The sequence below is a fragment of the Polypterus senegalus genome, chromosome 14 (assembly GCF_016835505.1).
Source record: "Polypterus senegalus isolate Bchr_013 chromosome 14, ASM1683550v1, whole genome shotgun sequence".
NCBI classification, from domain to species: Eukaryota; Metazoa; Chordata; class Cladistia; order Polypteriformes; family Polypteridae; genus Polypterus; species Polypterus senegalus.
The window spans coordinates 105,304,291-105,328,954 of NC_053167.1; the positions used below are offsets into that span (position 1 = coordinate 105,304,291).

At 37.6% G+C, this 24,664-nt stretch overlaps 1 protein-coding gene across 1 annotated transcript in view; it reads right to left on the reverse strand.

The window, feature by feature from the left end:
* Positions 1–943: 943 nt before the first annotated feature.
* Positions 944–24,664, reverse strand: part of olfm3a (olfactomedin 3a) — a 101,097-nt gene continuing 77,376 nt past the window's right edge. Inside the window, exons 3-6 of the mRNA XM_039735663.1 lie at positions 16,466–16,621; positions 9,775–9,994; positions 4,455–4,561; positions 944–2,212 (exon numbers count right to left, since the gene is read on the reverse strand). Coding sequence (XP_039591597.1) covers positions 1,535–2,212; positions 4,455–4,561; positions 9,775–9,994; positions 16,466–16,621 — 1,161 coding nt within the window. The 3' untranslated portion in view covers positions 944–1,534. The remainder of the gene's footprint in view (positions 2,213–4,454; positions 4,562–9,774; positions 9,995–16,465; positions 16,622–24,664) is intronic.

The following is a 24,664-nucleotide window of genomic DNA, read 5'->3' on the forward strand; positions in this document are numbered from 1 at the left end:
ACGGAGGTTAAAAAGATGATAAGAGATGGCAGGGTAAGATAATCAGGTGTATTATAATATAATGTGACAGTTAATTTTTTTAGTGGTTTATAACATTTGTAAACTCACTGGTTTGGGGCCCAAGGCTGGAAAAGATCCTAGATAAGGAACACATCCATTACAGAGCCCACTCGTGCACTAATCAACACAGAAGCAACTAAGAATCACCAGTTAACCTAAAATACACATCTTTAGGATGTGGGGGGGATAAAAAGGTGAGAAACCCCACAAAGACAGCACCAGAGCATACCAATTGCACACAGACTGCCGCCAGATGCAGGATTCATTCTCAGGATGCTGGATCTATGAGGTAGCAGCACTAACCACTGGTCCACCCCTATAGTGGTTTATTAGATATAGATATCTATATATATTTATTTATATATATATATATATATAATATATATATATATATATATATATATATATAATATATATATATATAATATATATATATATATATATATATATATATATATATATATATATATATATATATATATATATAAATAAATATATATATGTTTAGCAGATATTTTCTTTTGTTTAATGCAACTATGGTTGACAGGAAATTGAAAAATATAGGTGGATAGTTTTGAAATTCAATTTTTAGTGATATAAACTTACATAATGTAAAATACAATAAATGTAAAGATACAAAAAAATGTAATAATTGTGCCACATTAAAGGATAAAAGCCATAAGTTCTCCTATATAGTACTGTTTTACAGGCATTAAAACCGGGGAACAAAAATAATGCTCAGATACCCTGATTGAACTCATGCATTTAAAGTTTTTTTCTCAACTACTTTGTATGCATGAAGACATAAGTGTGTTTAAACTTTTAAATAAAGAACAATCAATAATGCAAAATGTTTATATATTATATAAAGCAGGAAGCAATAAAATGTCACTATATATTTAAAAAAATAATATTGAATAAACTCTCACAGAGGCATTAAGTAATACAACAATTATGGTGTGGCTGAATTTCTTCTAACACAAAGTCTGCAGAACAGATCTGGAATAAGATGCTTTAGACCAAAACGATTTTTACATTAATAATGGAATACAACATAACTCTTAAATAACTGGAGTCTTTCATGTAACAGTCAATACCTAAACTGTCTTGTTCATTTTTTGACAGTCTGCTTAAAGATAAAAAAGAGCAAAAGTGAAACAATAAAAATAAACACAACAGCAAAAAAAAAAAGAAACATTCATGCAAAAATTTGGCAACCTCTGGTGTCAGCACAAAAATAAGGCAGAAACTGTTTTCCAAAAACAAAAAGACCGCAATGAACAAATTCATGTAATTCTTTCAACTTCAAACCATGAACTTTGTGCATAGGGTACTGAATTATAACCTAATAATGAGCTGAGTAAGATGTACAAAAGGTAATAATAAAGAACGATCATACTCTTCATACTGTAGGGAAACAATATGGCCAGTTTACGAAATGACATTTTTTCACTGTGCAAAGAAATTTCCAAGTTTAGGCATCATCCTCTGTCTTAATTATGTGAAAAAGAGTTACATTAAACAAGACTTGGTGTCCATTGTTCCAAGCATATAAAGCCCTGTCCCTGGCATTATAATCTAGCATGGAAATGTGAAAGTACTGGTTGTGGAAGGGAATGTCTATGTATTCATAGGTTGAAGTCTTCGTTGAGTATGAGTAGTAAACCTTTGCTCCTGTTAAATGGGAGTTTGTAACGTAGAGTGTCCCACAGATCATAAATGATTCTCCCGCACTTCTTTTAGGGTATCCAGTGTTCCAGCTCTTCAACACTTCCAGTGTGTCTGCATTGAGCTGACTGATGACAATATTGCCGGCATTCTGGTTGGTTGCATACACTGCCCAAAGACCCATTTCATCTGCCATGAGGTCAATGTCGGAGAATCCTCCCCACGTGTAGGGGTAGACATTGTGGAAGCCTGCGTACTCCACAGAGCGCTGTGCAAGGATCCGCCCAGTGTCAAAACTGTATTTGATGATGATGTTACTCTGGTATTTGTTATAGTACAAGGAGCCATTGTAGACTACATGGCTTGTGCCTGCCCATCGGAATGGGAGGCTGTAGGTTCGTGATTCTGCCCCGCTTACAAAGTCTTGAATTGACTTGTATTCACGAACTACTTTGTTGTTGGTGTAACTGTCCATATACCAGACCTGAAATGAATAAAAGAGAGAAGGAAAAATGACACAAAAATATTTTGGGATGAAGTGCGAGCCACATTGCATCAGTAGATTAAAAACATGAGAAAGTAAAAACTGAAAAATAGGACAAAAAAAGACAGATATCTGAGTCATTGAGAGCTAGCCAGGACCTGAATATAACAAACAGGTAAAGTTAACAAGAAATGAAACACATATGGTAAGCAAAGTTAAAAAAAATGTATAAAATTAGGGAAGTTATTTATAACACGTTTTCCTTTATTGTGGTTTTCCTACAGGGGTTCGAAGTAGTGTCCTTCGATGAATTCTTTAGATATCTATTAGTCTTCGCCATGTGCTTCATTGCAGGATTGAGCCCTTTTCAGAACTGAAGCAGCTGCATGTAGCGGAGATTAAGAGTAACTGCAAATGGTCAGTCTTCTGCCAAATCGGAATAATAATGTTATGTCAGTCAATCACAGTTCAGTTGTCTAACGGGAGCATTTTACCAGATTTTTGTAATAGAAGCCCTATTAGTGCTAACAGGGCAGCTCATTTTGAAAGGTTACAAACATGCCAGGAATATTACAAAGGAAGACTGTCGTAATTGTGATCGTTCCACATCTATTCTGCAAAAGTTTTCACTACTGCAAAGGATAAATGCATAATATATAACAAAAGACAAGGGTGGACCTAGGACAATTAGTGTCCTAAGAGGAAAACCAAAAGTACATCCAACTAGTTAAAAATGGGTTAAGTACAAGTATGTCCCAGTGTGCCACCATAATTCTGCAAAGGAAAACAACATAAATGATCCAGAAAGGAGGACATAAAATCATACTTCTACCAATATAAAGCAATTTTAAAATGTTTTCATCCAACATGAGTGTTGATGTAATGTAGAATATTATTAATTAGGTTATGAACACTTAATTTTGGCCTTGCAATACATACTCTGTAGCTCAGGAACTGAGTCCTTTGGGATGTTCACCAGTGTCTTGCTGTTGCTAACGGGACTGCATGAAGATGTATACAATTCAGGTTGTATGATTATACCTGCTGCTCTTGGTTTAGATGCAAATAAATTTATTAATGTGTGAAAGCACAAAGCCGGCGTTATTGTCCGACTGCTACTAGGGGGCTGAGAGGTTAGGTCGGTCTAGCTGCGTTCCATTAATGACACAGGGTAACACCCTTATGAAGACTTCTGTTGATTTTAAACGGTTAAAGTAACGTAGTGACAGTGAAGATGGCCCCAGTTAGCAGCCAGCATTCCACAGAGGGTCCCGAGGGTCAAACATGGACAGGTAAGAGGTTAAGGTTAACTGTTGTATAGCTGGTTTAGCTTTTCTTTCCTACCCTACATCTAGAAAGGAACCTAAGGGGTTAGTTGGCACCTTTCATGTTAGAAGCATGACACAGACGCAATAACACGACAAAGCAGAAGTGATAGTGGAGAATCTGTAATTATACAGCAAATTCCTCTCATTCCATCAAATTACCCTTTCACTTCAAATGGCTGTAAATCCAGTTGAGTCCAAATTTTTTCATCCAGATACGGATGATACAACTGATTCTGTTACGGGCAACCGCTTGCCATTTTCTCAGATTAGTGTAAAGTAAAATGTACAGTGATTTGCTTTTAGATAAAACCAGGGCAACAGTGGGAAACATAGCTAATTATATTATTAGCATTTGTTTCAGAAAAAAAAAATCTACCTTACACAGCCTCAATGAATTAAACAGATACTAAAGGGAAGATTTCACCTTGAAAGAATATGTAAAGTGATCTTTTTTATGATCAAAAGCAGTGCATAAATCAAAAGCAATGAGAATAATAAGTAACATGGCAAGTACATGACAAGGATGTGTGCTCATATGATAAGAAACTAAATGGCCTGTTCAATAGACTGAGATTAGCGCAACGCACTCAATGATTGCAAAGGTTAATCTTGAAGTTGATAGCATAACAGTACGAAAACACAACTGCACTCCAGCTCTTTGGCACTTTGCGCGGGTGACATCATTTATTTTCTCAATAAACATGAATTAAAATTTTAGTAGTATGAATTAAGTGAATGCTCTATCAACTACTTGTGTAAGAACAAAAAAAAAAACTATCCAAAATTAGGAAATGCTAAATTAATGATCTAAAAAGAATGCCAAGCATTTGTTTAAACTTCATTAATTAAACTAAAAATCATCTAAATATTTAGCATTTTACAACATGTTAAAAATAGATGAGAAAAAGACTTGCCCGATTATTTCTTTCTGATGCAAGAGGGTCAGTCATCCATGCTCCAAATCTTGTCCCCGATGTCTTTATTGTAATAGGTCCAGTGATTTTCATTAATTTTCCACATGCTACAAACAAAGAAGCATAAAAATTAATTACACTATTTAACTTTTTGAGCACTGTACAGTAAAGTGTTAGCATTTTCATGCGCTTTGTCAAAATTTTTGTTTTCAAGTATGTACAGGAAGAGTGATACATGCATCATTTCCTTCCAGTTCTGTGTTTGGTAAATATTTGTTTAGTACAGTGGTGCCTTGGTTTGAGAGCATAATTCGTTCCAGAAACGTGCTTGTATTTCAAAGCACTCATATATAAAAGCAAATTTCCCCATAAGAAATAATGGAAACACAGATGATTCCCAAAAATATTAATATAAAAATGATTAGTACAAAATATAAATAAAAAAATGCATAAAACAAATTATCTTGCACTTTACCTTTGAAAGGAATCGTGGCTGGTGTGAGAGGGAGAGAGAGAGGAGAGGAGGAGGAGGGTTATTTGTGTAGGACGACTTTCACTCTAACTAACGGAATCACTGCTATCCGTTGGCTCACTGGAATCTTTCTTTTTTTGTGACTTTAACAAGGAAACCTATCCAAGGACAGTTGTTTTTGCATCCTTTTGAGGAGTTTGCAGAAATGTGACATTGCATTGTCATTAAACAGATTCATCGCTTGCACTGCTACAGCCTTATTCGGGTGGTGCTTTTTTACAAAACTTTGCACTCTTTCCCACATTTTACACATCTCCCTAATCTAGTACAGTTACTAAAGAACAGTCACTACACCTGGACACAAAATAAAAATATGTTTTACGCACACACACGTGATCACAATGCTATATTAAACGGTATACACTCGTGTGGATGTTGACTATACGATTGAGGCACACCGACTGAGACCGAGCATGGGAGACAATTACCCACAATCCTACAGCGAGAGAAAGAAGAACCATTGGCTCAGTTGTGATCACGTGATACTTGGCAGACAAAGCGTATACGTACTACTCGTATTGCAAGACCTTGCTCTTTTATCAAGCTAAAATTTATTACAAATTTTTGCTCATCTTGCAAAACACTTGCAGACCAAGTTACTCGCAATCCATGATTTTACTGTAGCCTAAATATTTTTTGTTTAGTAGCTGTTTTGTTTAGTAGCTTAAATAATCTTTCAATATCCTAGCTTTTGATTGGTTCATTCTTTAAAGATTTTGAACGCACTATTGTCAGGAGCTTTCTGTCATTATATAGCTACCCTGAGCAATTTTGTTTAACCTCCTTGGAATTAACACAGAGCATAAATTCTGAGCAATCACGGTTAAACCCAAGTCAGGCTCTGAGTGATGTGTTATGATGTGCTATATAGTGTTAATCCATCTAGTGGATGAAATAACATCATGCTGCAAAAAATTTATGTTTACTAATATGTTATGCTTGCTGACACTTCATGGTAACTCTAAGGTGACTTATCAATATTTATGGGTGGGGCAGAGCCTCCAAAAAAAAAAAAAAACACACAAGGGCAAACAAAAAGCCACAAACGTTGTTTTAGCACAAACTGAAACTGAACCTTTGCTCAATATGAGGATGTGATTGTGAGGATGATGTGAAATGGTCAACAGATGTTGACATGGATAGTGAAACTGATGCATAAGGCACTGCACGACCTTACCACTGTAAAGTAAAGGGCGAGTTTGGTTGTGTGAAGCTTCATTGTAATGTGACAGTAGCAAAGGCAAGAAAGACATTAGCTGCCTAAGCACTGTTCACAATGTAGCAACTGTAAAGGTTTGTGTCAGGGGAAAATGTTGAAGTCATTAAGGCTCAATGGACAGTGTCAATCATGTGATCAGGCACTCAAATTCCACCCTCTCGTGTGTAGACAACACACAAACATCACAATAAATGTACGCAAAGAAACACACTTCTACTGTTCTGATTTCAACACTGGTGTATGCATTAGTGATTGTTTCAAAACATATAGTATTTCATGAAGGACATGTACTAAGCCTGCAGCAGTATAGCAATGGACACTCAACATGTCTTTCTTAATGTATTTATGTTGATGTTTTGGTATTTACATGTTTCTGTTCCACATAACATTTTTTGTTGAAAACAATTCTACTTTTTGGCTCATTTTTCCTGGGGTAAACGTAACGTTAATGGAGCTATGGGGACAGATGGCATTTACTCATGAGTAACTCTAGGTCTGCTAGGTTACACAGCCTGATTAAGCAGAGCTTAGACAATGAGACTCAAAAAGCTAATGAATGTACACAACTATAAATAAAGTCTTCTAAAGATAAAAAATACAGGTTAAACAATAAAGGTCAAAATTCCCAATACCAGTTATTTTCTTTATAAATCAAATGTTTTTTCAGCCTAATATCAATCATCTGCAATATATGACACTGAATTTTTCATAATCTTTCAAAAAACTAAATTTTGCATCTGAGTTATGTTTTGTCAGAATAGTCATTGCCTCCCAGCGACAAAAACAAAGAATTATGTAAAGGAGAAATTGAAGTGGACATCCATTACTATGACATGATGGAAAGAAACTTTAAAATGGGGAACTGTCTGCAAGATATGAATTCAAGCTGTGAATTGTTTTATTACTTGATTACTTTACTCTATGTTGATAATAATAATAATTATTAATTACATTCATATAGGGCTTTTCTAATCTACTCAAAGTACTTTACCTCAATATTGGGGAAAAGCTTCAACTACCACCAATGTTGGACCACCTTGCCATTCTGCACAAGCATGCTCAATACACATTACCTATTAGGTGGTGAAGGGGTAAAGGAGGTAATTAGCCGGTAAAGGATGAGGGATAATTAGGAGGAAGACCAGGCAATGGTGGGCAGTTTAGCCAGGACATTGGGGTACACCCTACTCCTTTGAAAGTTGCCCAGTGATCTTTTATGATCACAGAGACTGTTTACAGAACAGTGCTCCTGTCTCTTCACTGGGGCATTGGAATCCACACACAGACCATGGGGTAGGCGCCCCCGATGGCCTCACCAACACGTTTTCCAGCAGCAACCCAAGCAGTCATGAAGTATTGAATTTGTTCAAACATATTGCTAATTGGTACTAAAGGCCATTTATATTGATAGGCCAAAGTGATCAAAATGAGCAGTGAGTTCTCTCTGCTGGACGCTCCCTATAGACTGTGCTCAAATGTCTTCCCCAAGTGTCTACACGTGTTATAAAAGTCAGCTACAAGAAGCTGGAATAGATGACAAGTGCCTGTGGTGAAAGATGGCTTGTGTTGGTCATGACAGCAGTCACACAGTCAACTGGTATATACCAGAAATAAGGGAAGCCATTAACATTGACAACGGGCAGCATTTTATTGATTAAAGGATCATTAGATGGGAGTCATGAGCTTAGCCAAGCTCAAACTAGTCTGTCCTAACTTTCGTCAGTGCCCAAAATTAAATCCAAAATCAGTCAGAACACAAAAAACTAATCCTATTGCTATAAATGTTAACCAATATATAGATGCCCAGAAGGGTGCATCACTGACTTTAACACAGTTGTGCTAGTGATGTCATGCATTGCACACTCCCAGTTATTTCTTGGAAAAACACCATACCAACAAGTAAACAAAACAACACATAAAATGATGTTGCCCATTGGAAACAATTATGGGAAGAAGTGAACAAAACTTAGCATTAAGAAGTACAAATTGTGTGAAAACAGACCTCACTAAAGTGTGCCTCATAATAACTGAAATGACAAATTAACCCTAACCAGATGTGCAAAGAAACAAAAAATAAGAAAGAGATCAAATGATAACCCATATAGAATCTGACTTTAAATGAAGTTTATCACATAAGCTTTCAGATCTGACTGATCTGAAGACGTCAGGATCTAATGAGATGTCAGGATGTCACAAGCAACAGCAGAAGCAAAGGCTAAAGATTAACTGATATTTGGTATAATTGTGAAGAATTATTTTAAAAGTGTTTCTAGAAAACTGTCAACCAGTTTATCCTAAAGACCACAATAGGACATCAACCAGATTGATCATTGGAATGGTAACACATTGATATTGACAAATGAGATGTGGCAGGTGTATTTTAAGGGACTCTTGACATTGGATGGCAAAGCCTTTTCAAAGGGGACAATGCCAGAGTCAGACCATGGCTTAGATCTCTGGTGTGGCTTGATACTGGCAAAGCTGGAGGGTTGGATGAGGTCTGGCATAAAATGCTGAGGGTGTTGGAAGTTCTTGGGATGCTTTAGTTATACTGTCTGTTCTATATATCATTGAAAGGAGAGCCAGTGCCATTGGATTGTCAGATTAGGGTACAAGTACAACTATTATGTCACTCTAACTTTGAGTTTGGGGGTATTCCATGTAGATCCAGTCTTAGGCTTAGAACTGTGGATCAAATCTCTGTCTTTTGCAGTTTGGGGATCTACGGGTTGCCTCTGTGTTTTTTGTGCCTGTGATGTTTGCTTCAAGTAGTTGATAGCTGAACGTGAACCAGTAGAGATGAACGTCAACACCTCTAAATCTGGGGTTTTGATACTCACCTGAAAGAGTGGCTTGTCATATGTAAAAATGTTTTAAAAGCAGAAGCTCTACTTCAGGAAACACACTGACTTTGTGTTCCATACCAGACTCTGGTGGTGAAGTGGCATCTATTAGTTGAACAAGATTCAATTTATATTTCCACCCTGACCTGTAGTCATGAGAAGTAGGTAGAATGAGATTAAGGGCATCATACAAAAGGCCAAAATTAGGTTCCTCAGGAAGGTATGGTGAAGTCCCTTGTCTGTGGTAAGGTGAGGAACTTCATAATCATGTACAAGCAGTATACTGACATAGCAGTTTAAGATGTAAGTGAAAGAACTGGATTTCCACAAAACACGACCCACTGGCAAGCAATTCCATTTTAAACCCACGATACTTTAGACAGATTTTCTGTCCACCTTGGCCACCGGACCTTACTTATTCTATGTTAATTAATGTTGACTTATTTTTATTTTTTATCGTGTCTTCTATTTTTCTATTCTTCTTTTTGTAAAGCACTTTGAGCTACAATTTTTTTGTATGAAAATGTGCTATATAAATAAATGTTGTTGTTGTTGTATATTGTGAAGGCCTGAAAACACTTGGAGCTGCACGTACCATTTCTTAGGATAGGGAGGTTCGGTCTGGCTTTTCCAGTCTGTAATCAGTGTGATTTAACCATGCATCGATGGTACAAATAATACATGCACACAAAGCAAATAAACTTTAGCCAAATATATTATCCTTACTCAGCTTGGTCATGCAGTTTCGTAACCTAGTCTCGAGGCTTAGCACTCGTCGATGAAGATCCTCAAAATCATATGCGCCAATCTCTTCCTGAATTCCTGTTAGGACAGCAGACAAGTTCCTGATCTCTTCTTTAAACTGTGTGATTAAATTGGCATCTGTTTTGTACTGTTCCAAAACAGGGATTAGTGGCTGCAGTTCGTCCATTTTTTCCTTAAGGTCCTGCAAATGAATTAGAAAGATGTGTTAACACTGGTTTATAATCTATATTTAAAAAAGACCTACAATATAACATTGTCAAATATATTTCTATTATTATTAAGCAGTAATACTTTATGTAATCTTCTATGATATTTTATTCTAAAAAAACTTTAGTATTTTATTAAATGTCACAAGTGTTGATTTTTGCAAGAATATTCAATTTATCGCTTTCATCTTTTAATTTATATACTTGATTATGATAAACTTTTTAATTGTTTATTCAATGAAAATTATTTAAAATTAACATTAATTACAAGCCTGTCCCAGCAACATTAGGTGCAAGTTAGGAAAAAACCCTGAAGAAGACGCTGATCTAAAACAGAACACATTCATGCCCACCATCACACCAGCCAATTAAACTTCAGACATTAGCTGGTCAAGTGGTCTATAATTTGTTCTTTTATTGATTCCACTAAACTTTTTCCCCCCTTCATTTACAAACCACAGTATCTATCGTTCCAATGATTATTAATAACAGTGGAAGGTTAAGCTTTTAGTTACAGTGGCCCAAAGTGAAGGAGCCCCTGCAATCCGGAAATACCATTACCATACAGGGGCGTGCATTATCTGCAACAATCTTTACGTAGGTGGTATGTATCAAAATAACATCCACATTAATGCCAGGATCATTCATGCTGTCATCTCTTCCCCAGAAAAATGACACACACAACTGGCTATGCACATGATCTAAAAGAAAATGTGATTCATAAGAGCAGGCCACCTTCTTCCATTGCTCTATGGTCCAGTTCTGACACTCATATGCCCATTATAGGTGCTTTTGGCAGTGGACAGAGGTTAGCATGGCCAAATGCAGCCCCACATGCAACAAGCTGAGATGCAATTTGTGTTGTAACACTTTTCTCTCATGGTCAGCATTACATTTTTCAGCAATCTGTGCTACAGTAGCTCTTCTGTCGGACTGGACCAGATGGGCTAGCCTTTGCTCCCCATGCGCATCAATGAGCCAGTGGCTTACCATTTGTCCTTCCTTGGGCCACTTCTGGCAGGTACTAACCACAGCATACCAGGAACACCCCATAAGACCTGCCGTTTTGGAGGTGCTCTAACCCAGTCGTTTAGGCATCACAATTTCGGCCTTGTCAGGCTCAATCAGATCCTTGCCAATTTTTTCTGCTTCCAGCACATCAACTTCAACAACAGACTGTGGACTTGCTGCCTAATATCCCACCTACTGACAAGTGCTACTACAACGAGATAACCAATGTTATGCACTTTACCTGTCAGTGGTTATAATGTTGTGTCTGATCTGTGTATTTATAAACTGTTACTAACCCTCCTCTATGCTGTTCTTCTTCTTGGTATCTTGTGGCACTTAGTATCACTGTTCTACTGCAAAGCTGTTCTCTTGCCCATGTGAAAGTCATCTGAGATTCAGGGAACTCTGGAATCATTGAATGGAAAGATTCTGTCATCAAATTGCATGGGCTAGCACTGACTCTACTACAGAATGCCCAGGAGATGTTGATCAGCCAGTTGGCCGAGATGTCCAAGCATGTGCCTATGTCTACCTTTGTCTGTTATAACTGACTCTGGACCCACCAAAGACTTATTTACTCTCAGTTATGCTGGTGACTGCAGTTTTTGTTTTCCTTTCCACTATAATCAACTGGCCATAATTCAACAATTAATCGATGGAGAGATTGTGCTGGGCTCCATTATTTTTGTTTTCTGTGTGTTTAAACAAATTTGTACTTTTATGTGTACTTTATTCCTGCATTCTCCCTGAGAACTTGTCAAAGCACTCTGTGTCTGCACTCTGTGCAATGTTCTATACAAAATTAAACTGAGTTGAATTTAATTAAATCAAGGTTTAGGGTTGTGGATTAAAAAAATATATATATTTGAGTGGTTTGGACTCAGTAGTTGGCAGAGGACTGTCTTTCATCAGGGAAATTACGCTCCCTGAACAGCCCAGAATTGTAACACGTTTCAATGTGTGAAACTATCATAGCAAGTGAGATCAAGCTCTGTTTGTAAATTTACTGTCAATCTCATTTAGTAACTTGCTTATTAATTTACATCACAGAATGACAAGCCTTGAAAAATCCATAAACCAAACAGTGCATAAAGCTGTGTCATTTTACAAAATTTGGTTTTGTTTAGTCTCTTAAAAAGGCTATACAGGGTAACCTTAAGTTTGAGCTACAAAAGCAAATCACCCAGTGATTACAATATAACATGCCAAAAATAAACGTTAATAAAGTCTTACTTTCAAAACGGTACTATTCATCTCTTAAAGCTGTGTTTTGGCCAAACTTCTGAAAATCAATCTTGTTAAAAGCTTTTTCTTACTCTTCTGTGTGGAGGATTTGGCTCACATATAGTGATGGTGCTGACTCTCAATATTTTGCTCAAAGACAGAGTACAATATAGTCTCTTTCATCATCGCAGAAATAAAAAGGCAGGTACACAAATAAACAGTTCTTCCTTTTCACAGAATTATTTATGCACTTAAAGATGTGTGCCTTTTTCAGAAGGTTTTCTATAACGCGAGAATTTTATTCTTAATTTTTGATCTTTTATTTATAATAGAATGTAAGGATTCTCGTTCTGCTGGTCTTTCTGAAACAGAAACTCACCCTGATTGCATCTGTCACACCAAGTTCACACAATTACTTTAGTCAGATACCATAACTTTATATGATACCTAAAGCTAAAACTCCAAAGTATCTAATCTTCACTCAGTTATCAAATCAGTGCCACTGTATCCATAAACCATGAAGTATTGTTGCTATGGTTTGTATATTTGGCTAACACCATTAACTAGAGTTACTTTTCTCACTTGCAAAGTGGGTTAAAGGATTTTTGAGAACAGTGTGGTTTAAAATGAAATACACCTTAGACACAACAATACACTACCTGCCTTAGGACTGAGTATTGTGTGTCACTTGGGTGGCATGATGTTACCACTGTGGCACAAGACACACAAAGGACTCAGTAATGGCTAGAGACCATAGGAAGGTTATTCTTCATGCTGGAGTTGGGAAAACCCAAAAACTACTGTGGGATGGAACATCTTGCCATTGTAATGTGTGCCTTAGAAGGGAAGGGAATATGGGAAAGGCACACTGAAAGGAAGCGTACAAAATTCATTAGTGCAATAGAGGGCAGGAAACCAAGACCTTGAAAAGGCTGCTTGACTCTCTGATTAGAAAAGCAATCTAATTATACGCTGCAGTGAGGCAAATGTATCAACAAGTGACAAATTGGGGCCTGCCATGACACTTGGAAAGCAGGCAGCCCTGGAGGTGTTTTGAAAAGCTTGATCTTACCACACCTATTATAAGCATCTATTGTGTTCAACTGAAAAATTCAGCTTTTTATATTCTATTGATGCGTTCCTTTAGAAATGAGAAGTCGGAATCTCTGGGTTCCTGGTCAAATGTTTCAACTGGAATGCCCCCTTAAGTTGGATTTCCATCTCTGAAATTTGAGGCTGGTCCATCAAGTCTGAGTTTGTTCGACTTCAGATTGACATCAATCCAAAATGGCAACATACACCGTGATCTATAGTGAAAGCTGTAGTGTTATATTGTTTATTGGCACTCACGCCTGGACAAACTTGTTAAGAAGGCAGGCTCCATTGTAGGATTAAAGTTGGACAGTTTAACATCTGTGGCAGAGCCACGGGCACTAAGCAAACTCCTGTCAATCATGAAGAATCCACTGCATCCACTTAACAGGATCATCTCCAGGCAGAGGAGTAGCTTCAGTGACAGACTTTTGTCACTGTCCTGCTCCACTGACAGACTGAGGAGATCGTTCCTCCCCCAAACTATGCGACTCTTCAATTCCACCCGGGGGAGTAAATGCGAACATTAATTTTATTTTAATTCTTTTTCATTTTTATTACTATTTAATTTAATATTGTTTCTTTGTATCAGTATACTGCTGCTGGATTATGTGAATTTCCCCTTGGGATTAATAAAGTATCTATCTATCTATCTATCACTTCTGTCAGTTTGTGTCTCATTCAATCAGTTTTACACATAGAACTGTCCAACTTCTATCTGTGGACATGCGGCTACAGTGTTTGAATGTGCACTTGGATGTGTCACTTGGTATTTATTCTGATGGAGCAGGCACAATGAAGGTTTTACTGGGCATGCCCATATTGATTTTCCAAATGTTTTACTGGAAAATGATAAACTCGGGTGTGCCATGTGCCATCATTCACAGCTCTGACATCTAACTTCTAAGGTAAATGGAACACAGCATATAAATGGTCATGTTTTGACATAATTTGTTAAAGCCACATAAAAGATAAAAACAATCCATTAATTCCAAAACAGCTCTTGACCTAACTTTTCCACCGTATCATCAACTAGCTGTCCCACGTGGGTCCGTCCGTGTAGTAATGAAACAGGACAAACTTTAAAAATCAATAAAAAAAATTAAAAAAATGTAATAATTTGCATTCAGAAGAATTTATATTGATAGCTTTTCTACCCAAGGGCCTCTTGATATACAATATTTTTGGTTTTGCCATCAGGGCGAGAATGTAGCTGTGATCTTTTTGCCAAAAATGTAAAAAGTTGTCAAGGTATCTCTGGCCAAGCAGAAGGTAGGTAAGCTCAAATGTCAAACATTGCCACTGTATCTGATTGTTTTCAGCTCTGATGTGAGAGCATCCCCCACAAGGGGAGAAGAGCACGTGGCCTTGATATCTCTGCTAATGTGCAGGTACCCTCTAAAACACACATAGACATAAAACACACATAAAACTCTCTCTCAAAAATGTTTGTTACTCTTTAACAACCTCCACATGATAATGTCTGCTGAACAAGGAGAAGGTACAAGGTACACCCCAACACATGGCGAGAGATACAATGACTCGAACAGAGGCGGCGCTCGAGCCAGAAGGTAACCGCCCGGCTCCCTACACCTGTGGTCCCGCCTCCCTCCCCTCCCCTCCCCTCCCTCCCCTTAGTCCACAGCCTCTGTCTCAGATTAGTGTGAATATATCATTACTGCAAGCGAACTAATGATACTTAGCGCAATGAATGAAGTCACAAAATCAACCAGAATGTTCAAGCAAATTATAGAAAAAAACCATAAATAAATCCATTATGTAGTTCTCTCGCGAAAAGTGAATAGACATACAGACAGGCGGACATTAGATTTTATACATATAGAAATTTGACATTCTCTAAAGAACTACTGTCATCCAGACTACTTGGTGAACTAATTCATGGATCGATTTTTTGCATAAGGAAAATATATAAGAAATGGAAGATTGGGCTACTTTTCCTTAGGAGAATGTGCTCCTTTAGATCACAGATGAATTCAGAGCCTCCCATGTTACTTCTGGTAAACTCTATCCATATGTCATTCACATTTTTTGCCACCAGAAGGAGCTGTTCCATTCTGAACAGAACGCACCGCAGGATGGAGGTCCTACCTGGTGACTGAAATTCTTAGAACTGCACAGCTTGACGGTATCTCTATTAATCCTGACATGTGGTTTAAAGGACATCTACTCCCAGTGTTCCAGTGATCATGGAGTCAGATCACTAGAAGAAAGAAGAGGAGCCATTTTGAGATCGAAAAGAAAGAGAGAAAGAGGGCATTACTGGCGGCACCCACCCTACCAGACATCTAAGGCCAAGAGGCAGAACATGTTTAGGTTAGTTTTGTCCTTTTTTGTAAATCTGATCTTGTTCAATGTTTTTATCCCTTTCTTTTTGTGTTTTGATTTAATATTCCAGATTCAGAGATGCCTCTCTATATTAATCTATTAATATTCAGAGATGCCTCTCTAACGCTAGGCTTTTATAAAAAATCCCAAATAATAATTACTTAAAAATAATTAATTAACTTAAACCAACATGGCAGTCCTGGAAATGAAACCAACGAATACTTAATACATAAAAAGGATGTGTCCACAACCACGAGACTGCTTAACCACTGGTCCAAGAAAGTATGCAGACAGTAATTATGAAAGATTCTTAGTAGCCAATAACTATCCTTTCAAATATCACCTCCTCATCAACTCCACCTTCTCGGTGGAGAAACATCATTTGCTGAACGAGCCATTTTCTTAATTAGGAGAATGCTGCTCATTAAGGGATTGAATCTTAAACTATTTATAAATTAAAATTAGTAAGACATTCATGAATGACTAGCACTCTTTTAATTGAGTATGTCACTTAAGTAATCAATAAACAAGATTTGGTTGTTCTGAATCTTGAGATGTTTAATTTCTATAGTATGCGACTCCTTTATTAGATGATTCAGTAAATGGATGGACAGGTGCATGGATGAATGGATAAATGGAAGAGTAGAAAGATAAATATTTGATTCTTTAAGATAGGTAATCTAGAAGACCATGATTGCTGGTGATTACAGTGTAAAGATGATGCAATATAATGTTACTGTAATATATATAAAAAGAGGTCTTCTTGATAATACCTGAAAGTGTTTTGTCAATAGAGTTTTGTGGTTATCCTCAATTTGTCGAAATTTGTTTTTTAGGCCTTTCATCTGACTCTCCATTTTCAAGACATACTGGAAATCTCTCTGTGTTCGCAGGTTTAGCACTTCTATGGACTGTGACATATTCTGCACCTATTTACAAAGGAAAAAAAAAGCTGACGTTAGGAATTTAAAACATTAAAACTATTTCATTTTTACACAATAGTAAGTAATGTATACGATGTAACAAATTAATTTTAGCATAGTATTGTTACAAGTATAATACATAAACATTAATACAGATTATCTGCTTGTACTTCATTTTATGTTGTTAATGATGCTGTGTTCAAGCACATAACATTTAACTCATTAACCATATAATTAAAACAAATTGTTGTTTGGGAGGACTATCGTATTACACACATACCAATGGTGAATATGACTTACTCTAATAAGATGAACTAGGACATTTTCCAAGAAACATAGCATTTTGTGCTTTTCATTTTTAGTATACCAAACACCCATCCTTCCATTTTCAAACCCACTTATTCTGAGCAGGGTCACAGGAAAGCTGGAGCAATGCAAATAGAGCACATACAGAAATTCTAGAGCAGTATTCTACACAAAAGCCTTTGGAACACTGATGCCACCATTACTCTTGAATTACTGTTGCTAACCAATCATTATGAGGTGACATTTAGGGAAAAAATCAAATGATGACTACAGCTGTACTGATACTGTAGCTCACACACATTGAATCACGCGCAGACACCATGCTTTGAATATTTATTGGACATGTATTCACTCTGTGGAAAATATTGGCTAATATGACAGGCTGCATGGATTCATGCACATCTCTCTAGGTTTGACGACACATATTTTGATTTTAGGACAACTCTTTCGGTTTACTGGACTATACAGGGCACTGGTTTAAGTTAAACTTATTCAGATTTCTGGAATATGTATAGAATTATTTAGAGCTCTACCATGTTACTCATATTAAAGTTACTGTACATGCTGTTCAGTGAAAATATTTATTAAATAATTAATTTAGATTTCTATCATACATGCAGCATAAATCAAATAATCCATTAACATGATAAATTGTGTAGTTTAATATTTTAAGTGTGACTTTTAAAACATTACTAACCAACACTGTATATACTTTTGTCTTTTTTTGAAATTTAAAAAAAAGATGATTTTTTTTGCAATTAGAGCTTAATTTCATAGCAGATTACTTAGATACATGTAATAAGAAATGGCAGACCTTGCTTAAGCGTTTAAAACTTTGCTGAACCAGAGTGTACAACTTAGGCTATGTCCACATGACTATGTGTTCATTAAAAAATGATAATTTTAATAAAACGCTCTGTTCAAACTAGAATTTCACATCATTTATGGAAGTATCTATGTCCACATTAAAATAACTGAAAACACAGATGACATAGATGTTCACCTACACTAAGTATGCATGCATCAGTATAATCCTTGCATGGATGTTAACACTGCCAGACATGGGAATTATTGCAAAACTGTGGCTTCTGGTAAATTATTTGCTTTTTGTTCAAGTACACAGCATTCAAAGTATACAGAAGCAATATAGAAGCTGTAAGCATTATGGTGGATGGAATGGCGTCCCGACTAGGACAGAAGGTGGATCCTTGTCCGGCCAGGAAACTAACAGAAGGACATGATAGAAGGCATAACCCAGATGGGATGGAGCTGGATTATGATCCCAGTCGCTGGGAAAGATTAATGGATGGACTTGAGTAGGCTGTTTGTCAACAGCAGTTCTTCACCCAATATAATAGATGGCAGTGGTCCGCTGGCATGAACCCAGTATGGACACTTGCAGGTATTCATGGGATTAGTAGTACTGAGGGACAACCTGGTTGGGGTCCTTGGGTGCTGCCAGAGGGCGCTACAGGGAGGACTCCCTGTTTCGGGGAACTTCTGCTTGACTTTGAAGTCCTTCCATCAGGATATGCCATTGCACTCCAGGATCCACAATATAAGGAAGCTGTCCAACCTCCTCCAGTTGAGTAAGAGTTAGGAAGCAGAGGGCGAAACTCAACTGGAGGATTCGAAGGAGCTATTCCGAATTGAAGAGTGTGGTTTTGACATCAAAAAAGGTATTTGGAAGTAAAAAAAAATGTTTATTTGCATCCAGGACTGTCTTGGTGGGGTTGTGTCTGGGGTTTGGGGTGTTGGAAGTGTCCCATGGTGGTCCTAATGCATGTAGATAAGCAACACAATAAGCACTAATTGAAAGTGACTCTTCTGTATTGAAATAAGTTGTTCTTTCAGGAGTGTCGACCAATTGTGGAATGAGATGTTGCAATGAGATGTCTCAAGTTGGTGAAAGGAAATGTAATAAATACAAGCAAATCAGAGAATGATTAGAATTCGTTTTTTCAAAAAACTGTGCTTTTGCCCCATCTACATTACAATGCTGAAGCTGTATTTTCAGAAGTATACAGCTCCAGAGAGTGTTTTCAAAGTGTCCATTTTTAGGGGTTAAAACAGATGATGCAATGTGGACCAAAGGTGAAAAAGGAGACTAACATCTGTGTTTTTAAATGAAAACATAGTAGTGTGGATGGGGCCTTAGCACGTTGGCTAAGAAATCCTTTAATAACAATTTAAATTTCATTAAATTCTCATGCAATGGCCCCACAGTGCTAATAAAATGTTCAATTTCTTAAGAGTATTCAAACTCATGGGCAGAAGATTTATAGCTGAATAGGTTAAAATGTGCAATAAATGTCTTTGATCTAGTTGGGAAATAAATGAGAAGGTGATAGGGCATTCACCTATCCATTCAATTGTGTTATATGTTATGATCTGGCTTATAACTGAGCATCAGACAGCACACACAGAACCTGTGACAGTGTATCTTTCGGTTTTGACCGCTACTACATTGATGTCTTGGAATGCAAATGTATAATCTGATTTTACAAAACGTTTTTTTACTTGGAAATTATGCGTTTATTTTTAACGCATGCAATGTTCTTTCGGCACATGCAACACACAAACTTTATGTTTGATAGGTCTTTTTAGGAGACTTTCCAACAGTTCAACAATATCAGAAGCTTGCTCTCTTGTCAGATCGGTTTAACAATTATTATAAACAATTACTCTGCATCCCAAAATCACCACTACTACTTTGACCACTGCCTTCAAGAGATGTTGGATTGGTTTAGAAAATGTGGCACACCATGATGACCAAGATGAAGATCAGTCTGACTGAGCTCCAGAGAACCTGTGTGGAGATGGGAAAAACATCCAGAAAGATAACCACCTTTGGAACACTCGACTAAGCTAGGCCTTATGACAGAGTGGCCAGACAAACACACGGAGGCCCGCTTGGTGTTTGCAAGAAGGCACCAAAATGACTCACAGCCTATAAGAAACAAGATTCTTTGTTCTGGTGTAACAGAATTGAACTTTTTGACGTCAATTTTAAGCACCATATCTGGAGGAAACCAGGCACTGCTCATCACATGTGCAATATCATTCCCACATTTAAGCACGGTGGTGGCAGCATCATGCTGATGGGGTGTTTTTAGGAGCAGAGACTGGGAGACTAGCCAAGACTAAGGCAAGAATAAACAGGGCAAAATACAGAAATATCCTTCATGAAAAACCTCTGCAGAGTCCTCTGGACCACAGACTGGTACACCATTTAACAGGACAATGACGCAAAGTAAAAAGCAACGACAATGCAGGAGTGGCTTAGAGTCAATGTTCTTGGGTGGCCCAGCCAGATCCCCATCTTGAAGCCATTCAAACATTTCTGGAGAGACCTGAAAATAGCTGCCTATCAATGTTCTCCACCCAAACTGACACAGTTTGAGAGGATCTTTAGAGAAGACTGTCAGAAATGTCCTCAAGTCCAAGGTGTGTGGAGCTTGTTGTGTCAAATCCAAGAAGAGTCCAGGACATACAGTAATCGTTGCCAAAGGTGCTTCAATGAAGTACTAAGTAGAGAGTCTGAATACTTGTGTCAATATAATATTTCATTTTATTTTAATAAATGTGCATTTTTTTAAATCTTGTTTAATCTGTCTTTCTGGGAAATTGAGTATTGCTTGTTGAGAGAAAGATTAACTTAAATTATTTTAGTACAAGGCTGCAACACAAAAATGTGGATAAACCGAATGAGTCTGAATACTTTTTGAAGACAATGTAAATTCACTGGTGTTATTGGCCATGGAGAATGCCAATCAGCATTCTCACTTCATAAGAGCTCCTCCAGATTACCACGGTTACTGCCAGCTCTTTGTAGCTTGCCCAGTCTCCATGCATCTTCTGAGTGCTTCTTCAGCTCTTGCTTCGGTTGCCAACACTGCAGCTCCTTCCAATTCACTAATAATGGTTATTCTGCATCTTAGACTGCCCTTTCAGCACTCACTATATAATTTTCTTTAATTTCTAAATCTGTTCCTTATAACATTACTTATGCTGTTAAATCAGGGGTGCACAACTCACTTCTTGGTGGGCTACACTGGCTGCTTCTTCATTAATAAGCGATTACTATTGTTAATGGAACATATACAGCAAGTACTATATTGCTTTTATTTCAATTAACTTGAATTTTATTTGTTTAACACTAGAATTACCAAAGCCTACGAAAAAACTCGTAATTCCAGCCCACCTTAAATCCATTCGCACCTCTCTGTCAGTGTCTTGTGTGTTGTAAATGAGTCAATCAACACAAGCAGCAAGCAGCCTACTATCCCATCTCCCCACCCATCACCACAGCTCAGTTCACAAAGAAACACTGAGCACTGAGAACCTTACCTTGGAGTGAATTGCCTGGAGCTGTAGAGGGTAAATAATATATCGTCATTTGGAACACATACAGTACCTTGGTTCCATGTGAATTGCCTGGAGCTGTAGAGGGTAAATAATATATCGTCATTTGGAACACATACAGTACATATATTTCATGTGTGTTCCATGTCTACAACAATCTATGTAAACACATCGTTAAAACAGAAACGTTTTTCATGTTTTAGTAATAAATGACAAAATGTAGACATGCAGCAAAAATAATGAGATTCATCATAAGCCAACAGTTGATCAGGCTAACTGTTTTATCTTGGTAGAGTAATATATATATTGCTCTACTTTCCCCTATTGTATTATTAATATGTAGCCTTAGAATGCCTAATCACAGACTTACCACTGTTTATAAGGTATTATTGTATATAACTTATCCCCACCTTCCCTTCTAGATCTATAACCTCAGGCAATTATATGTAGTAAAAAGGCAAGCAGGAGTTAAGTTACACATAAAATAATGTATTACTGATAATATTCATAAATAATAACAAAATGAAAAGTACGATAATATTCATAAATAATAACAAAATGAAAAGTACGTTTGAATATTGGCAACCATACAACCTGATTAAATGGTGATGTGTAGCTCAGGTGGCACACAGACTTGTAGTTACTTAAAATGTCTCTAGTTAAGGCATCATTGGTGCTCAGCTTTCTTCAGAACAGGCCTCAGGCCTGTTCATGGTGTGATGGTCTTCTTCATCAGATCAGTAAGAGAGAGCTTCTTTCAGATGTTAGTAAGAGAGAGATACTTCTACATCATCACAGGTTAGCAAGCAAGAGAGACAGAGTGAGATAAAGCAAGCAAATGTATGGGTTTTCTGTCCAACCCCTACAGCCAATAGGACAACATGGTACTTAAAGGCCTCTGAGACAAGCCAATTCCAAACAGCCATACCTCAGACCAATCGGGGAAATAGAACATCTTAACACCTGCCCCCAAACCATATGTTAAAGTACACCTTAGCCTACTTGAGGGGGTAGAAAAACTTTACCAAAGAAACACTCGCCAAACTGGTTTAAGACACATCCCCCAAATCCTGTCGTAAAATTACAAAGAGACTTAGTCGTAAAGGGGAAACACGAATGCCTCTCACCAATGTAACACTAAATTACATTGCTTTGCCTAAATTATAAATAAAGACACAAAACATTTATCAAGTTATATGCAAAATCTTACTTCACAACACTAACTTAAATCCCATTTGCATCTATACATTTTATAAATCTTTCTCAATAAATATATGAAAAGAATACAATAGTGAAGGTCTAGAAAATTTCAAGTGCCGTTGGTCACAAAGCATTTGAATGTTGAGCTCAGAAAAAATAATGTCAATTTTGGAAATGACTGGTGTAGCTGAATGAGAACGCTAACAAGTTATTGACAAGCCACTTATCACATTGAATAACGGTTTACATAAACAGTTAAGTGGTGACTGATTGGATTGAAAATTGTGGCCCTGCAGTGCTGTTTGAGCCCCTGAGGTATCAGGTCACCTCTTGGTTTGCTTTGCAACTCTTTAGAGTTTGGTGGTTGATTAAGAGAAAAAATAAAATTAGGTAAGCCATTTTAGTAAAAAAAAAAAATAATTGATTACTGAATAGGCCCAGCTCCTTCTCAAAGCTATATTGACATTTTCTCACTTCATTGTCCTCTCCCAGATTAGATATTTAGCTACTGATATTCCTTCCTGAACCCAATTTAGTCTACTACCTATTTAAGATCTACTGAAAATACAGCATCCTCCAGGGATGGGCTTTACTTGTGTCTTCTGTTCTAAATCCCAGATATTAAAATTAACATTGTACTGCAATTTAACTTATATTTTTCCCTCTAATATGTCTTGGTCAAATGTCAAATCTTTCACCTCTAATTTTGGGTGTAATGGTAAGAGGCTATGTCAGAATCATTTAAATATTCAAAAATGGAAGTAGTGTCATTCCTCATGAAACTTTCCTACTTTGAATTACTGCACTTATTGTACATTTCAAAAGATCATTTCTGCCCCACAGCTTTTGTCTAATATTCTGAGATTCTAAGATGCCTTTGCACAACACGTTAAGCACTTGATAGCTCAGATCAAGTCTCATTCTATATATTTTTGATTCTTTACACAAAACTGCAGAGAAGGCCGACTCAAGGTTTAGATATCTCTGCATTTTTTCTTTATGTCACTGAAACCTTCCTTGTAAGTCATGGCCCTGTCACCTTGCATGATTTTTTTATAAAATAATTGTGGTCTTCGTGTTCCTAAGCATGCTTTCTTATTTTCACCTCCCATGCTACCGTGAAGACTTTTAAAATGTACCTTTAGTCTAATCTCTCTGTATTTCATTTTAACTTTTACTTTCTCCCATAAAAGCAAACCCTCCCCTGTCTACCTGACTACTTGATGTTATGAAAATCCTCTTTCATCTCACTCCCTTTTATTAAAATAACATCACAATGTCTTCCTCCCTGCAGAAGCTTCTGCACTAGAACTCAAAATGATGTTCTGTTCGAAATATGTCATGTCATTTTTATATCCCTCTAATCTGTACCAGGGTCACGGTTTGGTATAGTGGGAGTGCTGGGGGTTATCCCAGCTAGCATTGGGCACAAGGCAGGAGCAAACTCTGGACATGGCACCATCACATTGCATGTAAAATAATACACACACACACACACACACACACACACACACACACACACGTGGCCCAATTTAGTATCTCCAATTCACCTCACATGCACACCTTTGGACGATGGGAGGAAACAGGAGCACCCAGAGGAAACCCACACAGACAGAACATGCAAACTCTATGCAGGGAGAACCTGGCACTCAAACCATGATCTCCTTACTGCAAGGCAGCAGCATGTAAATATATCAGTTTCAGAATAGAGCCAAGTTGTACTTCAACTCTGAAATGTGACAAGAAACTGAGATATGTCCATATGTCCGGAGGGGGGATCGCTGCCAGGGACGTAAGCTGGTGGTGTCCTGGTGGCGTCTCTGCCCCTCTTTCGGTTTTGCTTGCAGGACTGGACCATGGACGAGCAGTAGGACCTGCTTCATTGGGGACCTGCCCCCGCGGGATGGGCTGCTTTGTTGGACGGATCTTCGCTGGCGATGGGGCTCTGTCGCAGCTGGTGGAGGCTATGGATGTGCGAGTGACTCCAACCAAAGGGGCATGAAAACCCCAGAGGCAAGTCCCAGGGTGCCGGACTGGACCCTGGACGAGTAGTAGGACCCACTTCGGGGATGAGCTGTCCTCGTGGAACGAGCCACTCTGCCTGACAGGTCTTCGCTGGCGGTGGGGCGGTGTCAGAGATGGCTGGGGGGGGTGACCCGGCCGGGACGCCCAGGAGGA